The 17,362-nt window shown below is 46.1% G+C and overlaps 1 protein-coding gene across 3 annotated transcripts in view; it reads left to right on the top strand.

Moving 5' to 3' along the window:
* The window catches only part of LOC147435062 (aminopeptidase (DUF3754)), a 126,524-nt gene that overhangs the window by 86,930 nt on the left and 22,232 nt on the right, over window positions 1-17,362 (top strand). For all 3 annotated transcript variants that reach the window (XM_086491432.1, XM_086491430.1, XM_086491431.1), the window contains exons 7-11: window positions 8,543-8,655; window positions 8,744-8,878; window positions 10,176-10,244; window positions 10,323-10,422; window positions 10,513-10,584. In XM_086491432.1, coding sequence (XP_086347558.1) covers window positions 8,543-8,655; window positions 8,744-8,878; window positions 10,176-10,244; window positions 10,323-10,422; window positions 10,513-10,584 — 489 coding nt within the window. The remainder of the gene's footprint in view (window positions 1-8,542; window positions 8,656-8,743; window positions 8,879-10,175; window positions 10,245-10,322; window positions 10,423-10,512; window positions 10,585-17,362) is intronic.

Below are 17,362 nucleotides of genomic sequence, written 5' to 3'. Positions count from 1 at the left end.
TTGGGCATTGATGACATTAGTGGTGGTGATGTAGTATTTAGTCCATACTATGCATGATGAAGTTGATGGTTATATTGTCTTATGGGTGACTACCATGAGTCTATAGCTACACTTTCCTTCATAGGGGAATTCGGGCTCTTCCTGGATTCATCTAGGTATATGTTTTAGTCATATTAGGGGACATGCAGATTTGATATCGTGAAGTTTTCATCCGAGTTGCGACCAATTGATATTGTGGAAATTCTTCCTATTCTTACTGGTGCATATGACCTATCAACTACCCCTTTTTTGTTGCATTAATTCTTTCTATCCAAGCTTTTTTCTAATGCTAGGCTTCATGGTGGCAGTGTCACAAAACAGGCACCACGTGCCAATAGAAAGAGAACAAACTGAACAAACTTTTAGCACTTCAATAACAACTGAACTAAAAGAGAGAGACGACACGCAACACGGAGTGGCGTAATTCCACCCCAGAGAGTATTGGCCCCAAACCTTGGCGCCCCTTTCGGTGTTTCTTTATATTGCATCAACACAATTTAAGCCGGTACTCCATGCTCTGCACCTTCTCCAGGAAGCATGCCAGAGAATGAGTCCATGGCCTCATATTTAAAGGCCCTAGGCCCAAAAGCAGTTTACATGAAAAGCCTTCAAACTCAAAAGCATCTGGTCCAAAAGCGATGCCCAAAAGCTGTCAGCGTGATTTACGGAAATCCGTACAACTGCCACGTCAACATGTCAACTCAATTTCCGGGCTGTCCGTACAACTGCCACGTCATTTGTTTCTACGCTGTCTTTTGTGTGTCTGTGTGTGTGAGGGTCCAGCTTTATTTTAATTTTTTTGTCACTTGGGCCCCATCGGACGGGGTTCCATAAGCTGGTAGGACTTCTTCTTCTGTTGTTGCTTGTTCTTCTTAGGGTTTAGGCCCCTCGGCCGTGATCTGAAGGTTGGCTCTGCTCTTTAGTGACTTGACACGTCAGCAGTTGTGACATCCCCTCTTCTTGAAAGAAAGTAATCGTCCGCGATTACAGCATGTCTGCAAAACAATTCAAGTTATTGAGGGACAATCCGAGGGACAACCAGTTTGCTCTTTTTTTGTTAAGGAGTTGACTTCTCCTTTCGGCTCTTTTGATCAAGGAGTTGGCTTCTCCTTTCGTCCAGGTTGGAACTCTTGATATTCCGGCGTAGTAAAATTAGCCATCACACCCAGCCCGCACTGATCTGCCACAGGTGTCTTGATGCACTAAAATTACATACCCAAGCAATCTCATCCAATTAACACATCACAATTCAACACAAATGCTCACATATGCATGCTACAAGACACAACAAACAGAGCCGCTGAGCACTCCCTCGAGACAAACGTTATGTGGTATGAAGCTACTCAACGACTACCCCCCCCCCCCCCCCCCCCCCCCCCCCCCCCCCCCCCCCCCCCCCCAGCAAATAACCTAAAAAGGTCCGAGCCATGAGCTCAGAGGACTGTACATGCTCTCTAAACCGCGGTCTCTGTCGCTTGGAGGTTCAAGCTTACAACCAAACGCTCCCCAGACATCGGCCTGCGTCGTTCGGAGGTTTTCTAGCATACAACGGAACGCTCCCGAGATATCGGCCTGGTTTTCAAGCATACAACGGAACGCTCCCCAGACATCGACCTGCGTCGTTCGGAGGTTTTCTAGCATACAACGGAACGCTCCCCAGACATCGGCCTGCATCGTTCCAACGTTTTCAAGCATACAACGGAACGCTCCCCAAACATCGGCCTGCGTCGTTCCGAGGTTCAAACAATACCAAAATAGTATTTCTCACTTCTCCACCCGCGAGTAAAATCACCAATCAATGAAACCAGTATTAAAACCAAAGTCAAACAATTCAAATCGGCACAAGGACAGGTTTAAAACAGATAGCATGCATTTCAAACAAATTTCAAACAATACTCTCTCAAACAATGTTCAAAAGTATCTAACTAGAAAACAACTAGAGAGTTCATTCAGGGCTTTGTTCGGACAGCCGAAGTTGAAGGGCAACTGGCTTGCCCTTCTGCATCACGGTGATGGTTTGGTTCCGAACCTGGAGAGTCGCATCGTTCTTGTCGTGCCAGGGCATGCCCAAGAGAACGTCGCAATTGCCCAACTTCATAATGTGGAAATCAGCTTTTCCATGATAATCTTATATAGTCACTGGAAGAGCACCAATGAACGGTACCACTTTCTGAGTTTGCCCCGTGGCTAGCGCAACTTCAATTTCTCCACCCTCTACATCATAATCAAAGTGCATCTGCTTCAAGAATTCTGGATGGATGAAGTTCTCTGTAGCTCCGGGGTCAAAGAAAATAAGGGCTTTCAAGTTGTTGACTTTGCTATATGCTCGACACAATTTGTTTGTATTCTCAAGGCGTATGCCATAGATATCAGGGACTAGCCCAATAGCGGGTCTCGCCCTCTTAGTCGGAGGTGGCCGTGGGGATCTGTCTATCGTGGGAGCAGAAGGTTGCTCTAAGGATGTGTTGAGGCTCGCTCAGGACATGTATTGAACGTATGCCCTGTTCGAAAACATTCGAAGCATCGACCTTCTTGTAACAAGGTGTCTCGTTGACGGTGTCAGACGAGGCTGTTGAGGTTGGTTTTCACGGGGTTCCAGAGAATTTGTTCTTTGTTGCCAGGAGTTCTGGTTAGTGGCTGGAGTTGCTGACGTGGTAAACTTTAGCTTTCCCTTCATCAGTCTGTAGCCGACCACGGAATGGTCCATAAGCTCTTGCATGGTAGAGACTTTCTTGGAGAGACAATATTCCTGCAATGGTGATGGTAGTCCAATGGTGTAGCGCTTGCATTGGTCCTCCAAGGGAATGAACTTAAAGGAGGACATTGGAAGGTAGACGTCGAGAAACCTTTGGTTATAGTCCTCCATGGTCTCTGTGGCAAGCATTTTCAAGTTGCCCCACTCTGCCAAAATCTGGACTTCGAACAGAGAAGTCATGTAACTACGTACAAAAACTGTCTTAAAAGCTTGCCAGGTCCTTGGAGCATGCGGTTGTGTCGCGATTGAGCTCCACCACTGCATAGCATTATCTTTAAGAAATCTTGTTGCTCGAGAAATCTTTGATTCTTCTGTATAGTTCCCCAAAGCATAGATCTTGTCGAATTGCTGTAGGAACTGCAATGCTTTCTTCCGATCTTTCACCCTGGAAAAAGTGAAAAATTTGACTGTCGTGCCGCCATCCTTGAAATCTTTGGGTTGGTTAGGTGCATATTCTGGGTACGAATAATAAGGGTATCCATATGGGCTCCAACCATTGTAGCTTGGTGGCGGCGGTGGTGGTGGGGGAGGTGGGGGCAACGGTGGTGGCAAAAGCGGTTGCACTAGATCATAGTCAGATGGCTGCACCATATTCCTGAAGACTCCCCCGATCGGAACAGACGCCTGGGAAGGTTGCCGGTTGGAAGCTCTCGTACTTTCTAGTGCCGGAGGAGGAGGTACCACCTGAGGCATCAGAGGGGGTAACATGTAATTCAAAAATTGTTGAAAACTTTGCAGCATGGGAAGATTCTACTGAGGATGCCGCGAAAGAACGTCGTGAAGCTCGTCGAGAAGAAACTGCAAATATTCTGTTGAATCCATGAACGCCATCTCTTGGGTTCTTTATGGCTTATGCCCTGTAAGACAAAGGGATGAAGACGGGAGCGCACCCAATGTGCGATGAGGTAAGGGTGACTTTGAGGATTCAACCACTTCTAGAGAGCCTTATACATAAGACTCAGAAAGGTTTTGTCAAGGAGCATAGTATCCTTGACAACATCTTTACTTTTTGGGAGGCTTCTGCCCTAGCGTGGCTCCGTGGTGAGGATCTGGTGATTCTTCTTCTCGACTTTGAGAAGGCCTACGACAGAGTTGACTGGGACTTTCTGGAGGGCACTCTACATAGGATGGGCTTCTCAGATGCTTGGATCAGAGGGGTGTCAGCTTTGTACAGACGGGCACACAGTCAGGTACTTTTGTTAGGAGGTAGAGGGGATCGTTTCATGCTCATACGTTCGGTCAGACAGGGCTGCCTCTTGCTCCACTCCTCTTTCTGTTGTATGTTGAGGCGATGAGCAGGTTTTTGGTTTCAGAGCAGGTTGGTTTGCGTGGCTTAGCACTTCCTATTCGGGGAGATGAGCTACTGGACACCGAGTTTGCAGATGACTCAGCCTTGTACTTGGATGGCCAGGAGGCCAACCTTCACAGGTGTGAGCAGGCTCTTGAGACTTTCTGTTGTGCATCTGGCGCATTGATCAACTGGAGAATTGATCAACTGGAGAAAGACAGTGGCTTTCTCGGTTGGTAGTGCTCCTATGCCCGATTGGATGTCAGGTGAGGGTTTTAGGTGGATTCCCCTAGGGACTGTAGTTCAGTACGTGGGCTGTCAGGTTGGTTTGGGTTTGTTTGCCGAGCGGCGGATTGCTCCCTCCTCCTGTCTATCAGGAGGAAGTTGTTACATTGGAGCTCCGCACGTCTTTCTTTGGCAGGCAGAGTTGTAGTGGCCAACCAGGTGTTGTTGTCTAGTATGTGGTACATTACTTCTTGCTAGATCTTCTCGAGTTCTTGTATCAGCCAGGTTGAGAGGCTGATCAGGAACTTCCTTTGGTCAGGGCATGACACTCAGATAGCCCGGGCCAAAGTGGCATGGCAGGTCATCACTCTTCCTTGTTCTCAGGGAGGGCTAGGGATCATAGACCCAGCAGAGCAGAGTAGAGCCCTTCTTGGGAAGTTCATCGTCAGAGGACTTCTTCCAGGTGAGGAGCCCTTGAAGGAGTTCTTGCTTCATCGGCTTAGTGCTAGGGTGCCTCAGGCTGGAGGCCCTTGGCGACCCTCGACTAGATGGATTTTCATAGAGATGCCCAGAGTTGGCTTGAGCAGGAGAGTGGTGGACCGCTTCGCTGTGAGTTTGCTCCAATCTTTGGAGCAACTACGGCAAGGCCTAGAGCAGCGTCGGCCTACTTGCATGGAGGAGCGCCTGAGATAGCCCCTTGTTTGGAACCCCATGGTTAGCACTTAGAGAGGCCACTTGGTTGGTAGTCGGCCTCATGTTTCGTGGGGTCCCGTGGCAGAGGGTCCAGCACGCTCTCTAGGTGACTGGTTACAGTTTTCAGGGCTTGTCAGAGGAGCTTCAAAGTCTTCAGCTACAGGGCATGAGAGGGGTGCAAAGCATGTGTAAGGACATCTCAGAGGCAATACCAGCTGAGTGGCTCACACCTCTCGAGTCAGCATCGCCCAGGTGGATGGGAGCCTTCACACGATTGGAGGTTCTCATCTCAGTTCGGGCTTACCTAGAGACTGTACCCTCCCTGTTTTTCGAGCTACAGGGTGAGGGACGCTTACACCGAGTTGCAGTAGAGGCCCCGCAAGTGGCAGAGTGCTGTTTTCAGAGGATCCGAGTGGTGGGCATCTGTGGGAGGACTTGTGTCATAGATCGCGACCCATCAGCTCTTGAGACTGGCCATTGGAGACTGTGGGCTTGGGAGAGCCGTCCCCTGGCACGAGTATAGTGGGATCCTGGAGAGTGGCTTTGAAGGGACCCTTTCTCCTCTCTAGACCACCCAGGTGTCCCTTTCTTTCAGTACACTGTTCGACTGGGACGTCACATACTGGCAACACGGAGAGAGGCTCGCCTTGCTGCAGCACCTCATTGGCAGGAGGAGGGTCTCACAGCTGAGTTCTTGGCAGTTTTTTGGGAGAGGTTGTGGGACTCCAGACAGCCGAGACGAGTCACTTTGTTCCAGTGGCTGGTTGCACACAGAGCTACAACAGTTGGGAGCTGGCTTGTACAGAGTGATCTCTCGGCGGCATGTGCAGCTTGTGACTATCTTGTGGAAAGTTAGTGTCACTGTCTTTGGGACTCTCCTTTGGCAGAGCATGTGTGGCTTCGTGTTCTTCGGCTGATGCCAGCCCTTTCCACAGCTCGGCAATACACTTGGGGGGCAACTGCTTGGTCCACTCTCACGGGCCGGGCACTTCAGTTTGAGCTATCTTCCACCAGCAGGATGATAGTGATGCAGGGGGGTCGACCTACACTCCAGCCTGCCACAGAGCTTACTCCACAGGAGTGGTGCAGGGAGAGAGAGGAGTGCTGGGAGCTCATCAGTGGCCTAACACTTAGGTTCATCTGGCGGGCCCGTTGCTTCCGCATCTTCGAGGCTCGCCCTATACCACTGGCCGAGATTATTTGGGATCTTTGGCTAGAGCTGATCCATACTCTCAGAGGACAGCTCGAGAGACTCTAGGGCAGCTCCGACCGCATGCGGGAGCGCAGAGAGGCTTTTCTTCGACTCTGGCGTCCTGGGCCTTTTTTCACCATGGTCCAGTGTGTACTCAGATGGCACTACCGTTCATCTATGTGGCTTTTCCTTCCTCCCATTTCTTGATTTAGCCTCATTGTACATATGCTGTTTTTTCATTGGGAGAGTCTCCCCATCATGATTGTTGTAGCCCTCTCTTGTAGAGGTGGTTGTAGCCCTATGGGCAGTTTCATTAACTAATAGAAGGGTCTTTTTCTCAGAGAAAAAGTAAGGGTGGGAGTCTCTGATAAGTCCGGGGTCGGGACCCGAAGATTCATCAAATAAGATTCCAATTGTCTCTTAGTTTGCTCTGTCTGCTCTTTTGTAGGACCGGTATGCTTTCAGAAAAGCACACCCCTGATGCTTTGATACCACTGTCACAAGACGGGCACCACATGCCAATAGAAAAGAACATACTTAACAGACTTTTAGCACTTCAATAACAACTGAACTGAAAGAGAGAGACGATGCGTAACACGGAGTGCGGAATTCCACCCTAGAGAGTATTGCCCCCAAACCTTGGCGTCCCTTTCGGTATTTCTTTAAATTGCATCAACACAGTACAAACCGGTACTCCACGCTCTACACCTTCTCCCAGAAGAGTGCAAGAGAATGAGCCCTAGCCTCATATTTGAATGCCCTTGGCCATTAGAAGGAGTTTACATGAAAAGCTTTAAACTCAAAAGCAATTGGCCCAAAAAGCGATGCCCAAAAAGCTGCCAGCGTGATTTACGAAAATCCGCTTAATTGCCACGTCAGCATGGCAGCACAATTTTCAGGCTATCCGTACAGCTACCACGTCATTTGTTTCTATGCTGTCTTTTGTGTGTGTGTGTGTGTGTGTGTGTGAGGGTCAAGCTTTATTTTAATTCCTTTGTCACTTGGGCCCCTTGGACGGGGTCCCATAAGTTGGTAGGACTTCTTCTGCTGTTGCTTGTTCTTCTTAGGGTTTAAGCCCCTCGGCCGTGATCTGAAGGTTGGCTCTGCTCTTTAGTGACTTGACACGTCAGCAATTTGTGACAGGCCGAGGCTACCCTTTATCTCCGGAGTCGTGACAGAACCTCAGTACGTTGAACTTTGTGTTGATGTATGCTCACGTGTGTGTGTGTGTGTGTGTGTGTGTGTGTGTGTGTGTGTGTGTGTGTGTGTGTGTGTGTGTGTGTGCGCGTGTGTGCGCGCGTGTGGTGTGTGTTGTGTTGGGAGCATTATTACCTACACCCACTATTGGGCACTGATGACGCTAGTGGGGATGTTATAGTATTTAGTCCAAACTATGCATGATGAAGTTGATGGTTATATTGTCTTATGGTGAGTACCATGAGTCTGTAGCTGCACTTTTCTGCATAGGAGTTTGTCTGTACGAATGGATCATCTGTCCTGGGGATTATTACATACGGAATTGCAATAAGGATAGGGGATCCGATCGTCCTAATGCTCTTGTACATTGAGCATGGACAACGATGCTACATGGTCATGTGTAAGGAGGCTCTTGGACAGTCATTAGCTGTTAGCTGAGTTAAGCATATAGGGGACTTGCAAGATACACACTTTAGGTGCGTTGGGATAACTGGGACATTGTTTATTGTGTGAACCCTGGTCAAAGAGTTTGAATTTGATGTCATAGGTTAATTTCTAGTCTAGGTTTATACATTGATGGATGAAGCTCGAGTTTGGAGAACGTGTAGCACTTTACATAGCAATTGGACACTCTGTTTTGAATTCAGCATGGTGTTTCTGAGTGTGTCAATATCTCGTGCATCATCCATTTCCCTGCTACTGCTGTTGGGCCTGGTACATAATATGATTGGCATGACAAAAAGCAGAGTGAGACTTTCGGAGCTTCTGGAGAGGAGCTAACCCTTGTCTGATACTCAGCTTTGAGTTGCTGCCCTCATTTTCTTCAGTTTCTGGGTGCAGCTTGGTTTAGACAACATTTAGCATATGAGAGAACAGTAGGGTATTCAGTGTTTGAAATTTAGCATGGTGCTACTAAGTTGATAATGGAGCATCTCTGATAAGCATTATGTTTGAAACGATCAGTGGTCTTGAAAGAGATCAGTGTTCTGGCACCTTTTCCAAGATTCTTGTGTAAGTGGAATAATATCATTATCTCTTCTTGCCTAAGAGCTGGTAGTTTCCATTTGTTGACTAACATTGTTTTGTGTTTTATGTGTTTGTTTAAGGACAAGTGAAAATTACTTACAATTAGGTGTCAATGTTTTGAACTCAGTACGCACTTTTCCGTCAAGGGATTGGAATGGATCGGACCACTGATTATTTTGTGATGGAAAAAATAGATTCTTTGATCTCACGTTTTTGGGACTTTTTAGTGTTGAAACTAAGGTTTGTACTGGCAGCATCTAAGCAGTTTGTCAATCTAGTGTCGTCATCATTCTTCATATTGCTAAGTGTCTGCGCATGAATAATTTAGGTTGCGAAGGCTTTTCTCTTCAAAACAGCTAAATCGAAGTAGCAGCAGCATCACCAGGATAGTGGATTCAATACCTGATGCAGCTGAGCAAGATTTGTATGTTGAGCGGATCCGTATTGAAAATTTGAATCTCAGGTGATTTTTCCTATATACAATGCTGCAACGGCACAAGGATGCAACTTTTCTCAAGCCATACTGAGTCAATGGGCTAGAAGAAATATCTTGGCTGCATGAAAGGAGAAAGCTCTCTGTTTTGCATCAGAAAAAATAAGTTTAGAGCAGAGATGAACAATGTTAGAAGAAAATAAGGGCATAGTCTTCTTGTGTGGCTCTAACCTGCAAGACGGATACCATTTCACTCTATTAAAACCATTGTCAACTCAATCCAATTTGCCTTAACCGAAATGGGTGGAAAGACAATGTGCATATCCTGATCCAGTCTAAATTCCCTTGAACCCTTCCTATCTTCTTCTGAGTGAGTTAAGACAAAACTAGTGTGACATGCTGCATGCCTATAGTTTTCATTTTTTGCATTCGTGACTAACACAATGATTTGTAGCTCATACTGCAGTTGGTTACTTCCTCAACCAAATGTTTAATTTTCAACATTGGTCGTAATTCTTTACTTTATTGATTAATTATGTAAATATACTCTATAGTCACTGTGTCATATCGAGGCTCATTTTTCCCTATTAGTAGCTCCAACAGTACTGAAAACAGATTGTTTATTCTTTGTGTCGATCGCCTTGCTCATTATTCAAGCATGCATTGTGGAAAATTACTCAGCTTGTAGTCATGGGCATCCCATGAAGGTCAAGCACTACATTGCATGGATTTTTTATTGTCTACTGCAGGCATTAACACCTTAGTTACACCATCATTATTGTCATCAAGCTTGAATTCAACATCGTTTCTTGCTTTAACCTTGAGTTATATGCTTCTTGCCACTGCCTATGTAAGATGGCCTTTATTAGCTTTTGGTGCAAATGTGTATAATTGTGTCCATTTTAGTCACCTTTCAGGTAATGAATTGCTCTATGTCCTTTTTTTCCTCCCATCGATATGTGGTGCATGACTCATGAGTTAACAGGAACTGTAGATGGTGTGATAGGTAGCACTACTCGAATTCCCACAGCATGTCTGCTGTCATCAATTCTTAGCCTTCAATCATCGTTTGGATCCTTCGGTGGAATAAGCATCACCTACTTTTTCCATCACGATGTAGGTCTAGACAGCAGAGGCTGCACTGAGGTGTTACAATCTGAATTTTCCCTGTGGAGAGTGTTGATATGCCTTACCTCTTTCTGTTGAGTTCCTTAAAGAGTGGCTGTATTAGCAATTTCTTCCTCAGAACTGTTCATTACAAAGAAATTTGCTAGAATAAGATTGATGACTCTGTGTGAGACATAAAATTTCTACTCTTCTTTTTTAGTTTTAAAGACTTCCTCCGTAAAACCACGGTCCAGGAGCCAACTTTTGAGCGAATGATCCTTATCTACAGGTTTGTATATCAAATGCTGCCTTATGTTCTATGAAGGCTTGTGTATGTTAAAACTGTTTTCTTTTGCTGACTTTGAAGACGTGCCACTCCGCCAAAGTCTCCGTTGAAGTATGGTGACCGAGCCATCCACATCAAGCAGTTTAGGAACATTCCGATGGCAGACATGGAGCTTGTTTTGGTATGTTGTTCGGAGGAAAGGCTGCAGAGTATCACTCAGTCCCACATTAACCTGTTTCTTTTTGGCTTAAAGTTTGTGTTTCCCTGATAGCCAGAAAAGAAGAACCCTGGGCTCACTCCAATGGACTGGGCAAAGCTTCTGATATCAGCAGGTCTTGGGCTGGTGAGACAATCTATGCATCTTTTTTGAAGTTCGCCATTGATACAATTTCTTATAGTGTTACCTAAGTGGTTGGAGTGCAGCATCTTAGACACTAAATACAAAGAAAATGAGGTGCAAGTGCTAGATAAGTCTTAATAGCCACCATGGGAAGTCGATATGTCCATCTAGGCCTCATATTCTTAGAAAGCAACTACATTATGTCTCGGTAACATGCTTCCTCTTCATTGTCACAAGGTAGTTACTCTCTCCTCTCAAAGACAGCCCGCTATGCATCTCCAACTTCCTTTTCTGGTGTCTGCAAGACTCCTCTGGAAAGCCTCCCCAAGGACGCTTTAGCTAAGGCTGAAGTGGCTCTTGCAGGCATCGGAGCGTTACATCGAGACGTGTTTGTTGGTCTTCGTGCTGTTGAAAACGGATCGAAATACTCCGAGATTTGGTTCCCTTGGATCATCTACAGTGATAGCTGCTGTCTTTTGGTTTGCTGTTTTGTTCTTCGGTTTGTTTTGTTTTGTGTTTGGTTGCTTTTGCATGCTTTCCCTTGCTTTGGATTGTGTGTGTTCGTGGAGCAGGTTTTGTATGCTTTGTTTTTGTACTTTTGGGGCTAGCTTCTCTTTTGGGGGGGGGGGGGGTTGTGTGTGAAGTTTAGTCTTTTGGGTTTGCTTTTATTTTGCCTTCTCGTTTTGTTTTTGCCATTTGTTTCCTTTTCTTTTTGGTTCTTTCTTTTTGTTTTGGTTGTGGTTGTTTTGGCAAGTTGGAAGCTAGGTTGCCGCTCTACATCTGGATATCACATGGTCATCATCAGAGCTTTTGAGGCATCCGGAATCTGTCTAGGAGACATACGGTGTGAAACAAAGTCTCCACTACCATGGGTGGTGCAACAAACTCTGCTCAAATGATGTCATGACGCATGAGGTACTGAAGGTTTGCCGCATATCATCATGAGGACCTGTGGTCGTTGGATCCACCATTGGGCTGCTAGGCCTGGTGCCTATACTGCTGCTCCATATATCGAGGCCGGCGTTACTAAAGTGTCAAATAACCACCCCTTCGTTCAAGGATCTTGGAAGTGTGCCTGATGACACTGTCTCTCTAGCATAGCCAATGCTGCATATCCTTGTGTTGATCTAGCTCTAATTGCTGATCCCATAGTGGAGCACGTGGAAGCCGCTGAAAAGGTGATCCCTAGATACACAAATGAGGTGACGGCCTCCACACAACCTCTTGCTAAAGTGAATGTAACATGACTCCCACCTTGCCTCGAACTATGAAAGATCATGGCCTTGGTCTTCCCAAGGCTCACTCTGAGACCTCTCTTTGTACAAAAATCATCTAGTGCATGTAGATGTTGCTGCCCGTTCAGTGACCAAGTAGACTTAGCCTTTGGCTGGCATAATAGACGGGTCGGTACCATCTCTTAACTCTGGCTTGCATTAAGATTGCTCCAATGGCTATGTTGGAGATGTCACCAAAAACATGAAACAGAAAATCCCACTGTGGTGGCTGCACAATCGAAGCTTTACCTAAAACGAGCTTGAGCAAGCGAAAGGATTTATTGCACTTCTCATCCCATTGCCACTTCTTTTGCTTTTTCTTTCTTCCAGAAAAAGAAAATCTTTCCATTAAAAAATCACCTCAAGGGCACAGACCCTAAGGTAAAAGTACATCAAAGTAATACAACAGAGAATCAACCATGAATGGTATCACCAAAAGATAAAAAGTTATAAGGCATTCTAAAATACAAGATTGTGTCCCTAATGGAGATTGTGTGATCCTCATCTTTGGGATTCACAACATCGCCAACCATAAAGCCCATACATCTCCCAATTTCATTTAGATGTGGAGCATATTCCGGAAGAAGACCTGGAAATCTAGTTGTAATTGCGATTCCATCATCAAGTCCATTGAGATCCGTCCCTTGTGTCCATCTGGCGAGAAAACCTATAGCAAAATGGAAGTCCACAGGGCTTTGTGCTAAGACCTCCATGGCTTGATCTGTAGACTTGAACTCCACTCTAAAGAACCCTCTCTCGAGAGGGGAGACAATCACGATCTTGAAATTGGCAAACAATAGCGAAGGCTGAAAATAGTCCTTCAATAGCCTATAAGAACATATGCTTCCCACCACTTCGCAAGCCAAAGAACAAGATTTCAAATGACGCGTAATGCGTCAGAAGAGAGACGAATACCGAGTGTATAAGCAGAAAGGGGGTTCCGGAGGGCCTCTGTTGGGTCTCTTGAAGTGGTTCCTTGAAGAGGAATGTCCGCTTCTGCTACATTCTTCTCCTTTACGACCTTCAAACTTTCCATCTCCAAGCAAGCACACAGAGAGAGAGAGAGAAATGAAATGAAATGAAATGTTATATTAACGTCTTCAAAAGGCCAAAATGACCTATGAGACCAATCAGTTACAAAATAGTGAATCTAATACCATGTCTGGGTACAAAAGAGCTGGAAAAGAACTAGAAGTGGAACAAAATACTACTACTACTACTACAATCTAAAACTACGTGGGTGTAGCAGCTGATACAATAGGTACCCGGTAAACTGGATGTAACAGTGTGTGAAACAAAGATGGAAGAAATGGTGAGGATTCATCCTCATCTGCACTCTGGATGTCGAGAGAGTATGGCTCGAATTTTCTGTTGTAGTCTCCGTCGATGCTGTGTAGCTCCTCTCCTCAGTCGCGGTCGTCTGTATCTCTGTAGCTCCAATGCTCGGTCGATGAGAGTGCCAGTAGTGGTCGAATAGTGTGGGACGAGCTCTGCAGTGGTGGCTGCTCCTCTGGCTGTCCCATATCTAGTGAAAAGAAATCTGTAATGTGTCTCTAGGACTGCCTCTCTCTAGCTCTCCCCAGTAAAGTGTCTCTACACCTGTGTAACTCAAGTAGAGAGAGAGAGAGAGAGAGAGAGAGAGAGAGATGGATTGAATTATTGTCCATAGAGGTCACATATGATCCATGGGACCGGAAAGCAAAACATTACAGTGGTCTCCTTCAAGTGAAGTGTAGATACATATTAGTTAAGGACTGAGGGTCCATCAAAAAGGGTAATGGAAAGGAAAAAAGAGGATAAAACCTAAGGGGAGTCATGTGAGGGGGGGGCCGGTTTGGGAGTTGGAAACTCTTGGATAATGGATTTACCACCTCGATAGATTGCCCATTTCCCTTGTTTGTGAGCTTCATGCATCTTCTTGAGTTCACTTGCTTTGCTCTTGAGTTGATTCGGGGTCAATTCTTCGGCGATCCAAAGTTTGTTTCCCTTTAGGAGACGAGATTGGTGTAGTAGCTTCGATAGCTCTTCTTTGTCCTTGAGGGTAAGGATACAATGCTCGGGTGGCACATTCCTATGCGTATCGTTGATCCAAGAGACGGTTTTTGGCTTGATATTTACTAGTTGGAGAATGTCGTTGAGCTTGGCAATTGCGTCTTCAAGAGTGTCCTCGTCTGTGCACCATGGTGAGTGGAGCTATCCAATTCGGACCTTGAGGCCAAAAGATTTTTGTAGCCGGTTTTCTTGTAAGGCTGCTTGAATTTTACTGACAATTTTTTCATTTGTTGTGTCGTGGACTTCTTTCTGGGGATATCAATATGCTACTAGTCCCCATGTTCTTAGATTATACTTCTCCAAAAGTGGTTGTTATTGCATGAATGCTAAAATCAACTCAAAAGTTTTTCTTTATTTGCATGGAGCCCTAGATCTAGAAGTTTCTATTACTTTTTCTAAAAAGAAAGTAAAAGTAACAGAGGTTTTGACCTCATGGGCTTTCACAAGTAGAGCTTGGCTCCCTACTTCCTTTGTTTCCTCAAGCTTGCACAGGCGTTGCTTGAGTTGAGTATTCTCCTCGATGAGATCTTGAACCTGGGTCTCTAGGGCTGTGATCCTCGCATCTTGACGAGCGATAGGGTCCTTCCTTGGTACCGTTGCCACCACAAGAAAGGTCTTGCAGGAGATTGGCATAGAGGACGTTTTACTATGAGGGTGAGAACGCCCCCTTTAATTTTGGGCTTGGGGTTATGGGGCTTATGGAATAGCCTTACGAAGGGTGCGGCCGAGGCTTTTGAGATCCCTTGTGAAGGGGTTACCCCTTCGTACGTGCCACGATGAGCCGGCTTGAGTGAGTGCTGCCAAGGTAGAATAGGGAGGAGCTGCCAGGTTGGTTGCCATGCAGGTTTTGGTTGGGAAGCTGCCGCGCAGGCTACAACTGAAAGGGTTGTTGAGTTTACTATAGGACGAGGTGGCGCTGAGGCTAACGTCTCCCCATAGGGCAGCCTCTCGCCCAGGGGAAGGCTTTGGTGATGGCGAGGCTAGGATTCTGGACGAGAGAGAGAGAGAGAGAGAGAGAGAGAGAGAGAGAGAGAGAGAGAGAGAAAATGAAATGAAATGATATATTAAGGTCTACAAAAGGCCAAAATGACCTATGAGACCAACTGATTACAATGATGAGTCTAGTATCAAGTCTGGGTACAAACAAAGAAAACTACAAACAAGGAAACTGATAGGAGTGCTACCGACTCCTATGGGTGGCTGGTAGGCTGATCAATGGTATCATGCCATAAAGGTACAAAGTGGGGATAAATGTCACCATAATACAATATAACAGTAGTATGAAGCCTAGCCTGATCGACACTCTGGGTGTCGTGCTAGAATCCTGTGGATCCTCTGCCGCAATCTCCGCCGGTGTTGCGTGGCTCCCCTCCCCATCAGTCGCGGTCGTCTCGATCTCCCTAACTCTATAGCTCGATCAATGAGAGTACCGCTGGTGTGTGTATGGGTGGGAACCGAGGTCTGTGATGGTGGTGTCCCCTCTGCCTCTGTGGTACTCAGACTGAAGAAATCTGAGATGCGTCTCTGGGACTGTCTCTGTCTTTGCCCACTCAATAGAGCATCTCTATGTCTGTGTATCTCAAGTAGGAATAATCCGAGACATCTTTGATCTTGATATCTCATGACTCTATCTAGCGAGTCAAAACCATCTCTGAATAAACAATGAAAGCGTCCCCGTATCTCATAGTAGACTGTGCAGCGACATATGTAATGAAACTCTGTCTCTGGCTCTGCATGGCACAACTGACATATTCTATTGTCTGCTGGTATGCCTCTGAATCTACCTGTCTCAATCCCAAGCTGGTGTGAAGATGTGCGAATCTGGCCTATAGCACATCATAACCCATGAGATAGATGTGTGTCCATGTAACTGGGCCGTGTGACAAAACCGTCTGTCGTGAGTTGGAGAAGATGCTCTCTATAGAAAACCTTCTTCGTACCCAACTCCCGTGCTGGCTCTATCCATGTCCTCTTGCTATCAAGCTGGATAAGATCCTGCCGAATGAGTCTAGTAGTCTCCATCCGTGTAAGAGCCAAAAATGGTGCATCAAGAGAATACTGGAAAGGGGGCAGCCTGTCCATGCTGAAACCGTGCCTTTGAAACCATGAGCTCATCTATGCATACCAACATGATGTATCTCCCTGTGATGCCAGCTGTCTAGATGACTCAAGAGCAAGCCTGGCATGCCTGTCCCTGGTGGTGTCCCATAAGGTGTGTACAAATGATACTGATCTGGTGAGAGCCTCAACCTCCATAGGTGGGGCAGCCAGCTCCGCTTGTATGATGTCATGTGGGACTGAGGCCTTGGCTCTAATCAGCCTAGAAATCATAGATATCAAGTGTCTCTCCATATTACTCCATCCAGCACTGTCAATAGACGGCCCCCAAATCTGAACCCTGTAGTGCATAACTGAATCAACCAGAGTGTCGAAAAGCCATAGCTTTGTTCGAGGTTCCTGGAACTGAACTTGCGAACAAATCCTCTCTAAACCACCTAGGGCTGCATAGGCATGAGTCAATCTAGTGTCTGCTGCCACTTTCAGTGGGAACCTCGGTCCACTAAAGACCACCCCAAGATATGTGTATGCATCAGTGTACTCCATATTGTCGTGCCCATATGTGAAAGTAGGTGCTGATCTCCTAACCCATTGTGGCGTGGTACTAAATACCATGACCTTGGTTTTACCAAGGTTGACACACACACAGAGAGAGAGAGAGAAATGAAATGAAATGAAATGTTATATTAACGTCTTCAAAAGGCCAAAATGACCTATGAGACCAGTCAGTTACAAAATAGTGAATCTAATACCATGTCTGGGTACAAAAGAACTAGAAAAGAACTAGAAGTGGAACAAAATACTACTACTACTACTACAATCTAAAACTACGTGGGTGTAGCAGCTGATACAATAGGTACCCGGTAAACTGGATGTAACAGTGTGTGAAACAAAGATGGAAGAAATGGTGAGGATCCATCCTCATCTGCACTCTGGATGTCGAGAGAGTATGGCTCGAATCTTCTGTTGTAGTCTCCGTCGATGCTGTGTAGCTCCTCTCCTCAGTCGCGGTCGTCTGTATCTCTGTAGCTCCAATGCTCGGTCGATGAGAGTGCCAGTAGTGGTCGAATGAGTGTGGGACGAGCTCTGCAGTGGTGGCTGCTCCTCTGGCTGTCCAGAGTGCAGATGTAGAGAGAGAGAGAGAGAGAGAGAGAGAGAGAGAGAGAGAGAGAGAGAGAGAGAGAGAGAGAGAGAGAGAGAGAGAGAGAGAGATGATGTATTTATGTCCTCGGGGGGCCAAAATGACCCATGGGACCCAAAATCTCATATATGAGACTCCCCCATTCCCATGTGAAGGAGGGGACGTGTCATGATTCTTTGGTGATTTTGTTTGTGAGTGTTGTGTGATGTTCTAGCACTTTGGCAAGATAGATGCCTAGTGCTACTGGAGAGGGATG

This window comes from Adiantum capillus-veneris, chromosome 19 (assembly GCF_014529385.1).
Source record: "Adiantum capillus-veneris isolate H3 chromosome 19, ASM1452938v2, whole genome shotgun sequence".
In the NCBI taxonomy this organism is placed as follows: domain Eukaryota; kingdom Viridiplantae; phylum Streptophyta; class Polypodiopsida; order Polypodiales; family Pteridaceae; genus Adiantum; species Adiantum capillus-veneris.
Note: the sequence above shows the minus strand (reverse complement) of the source record. Positions and strands in the feature narration are given on the sequence as shown.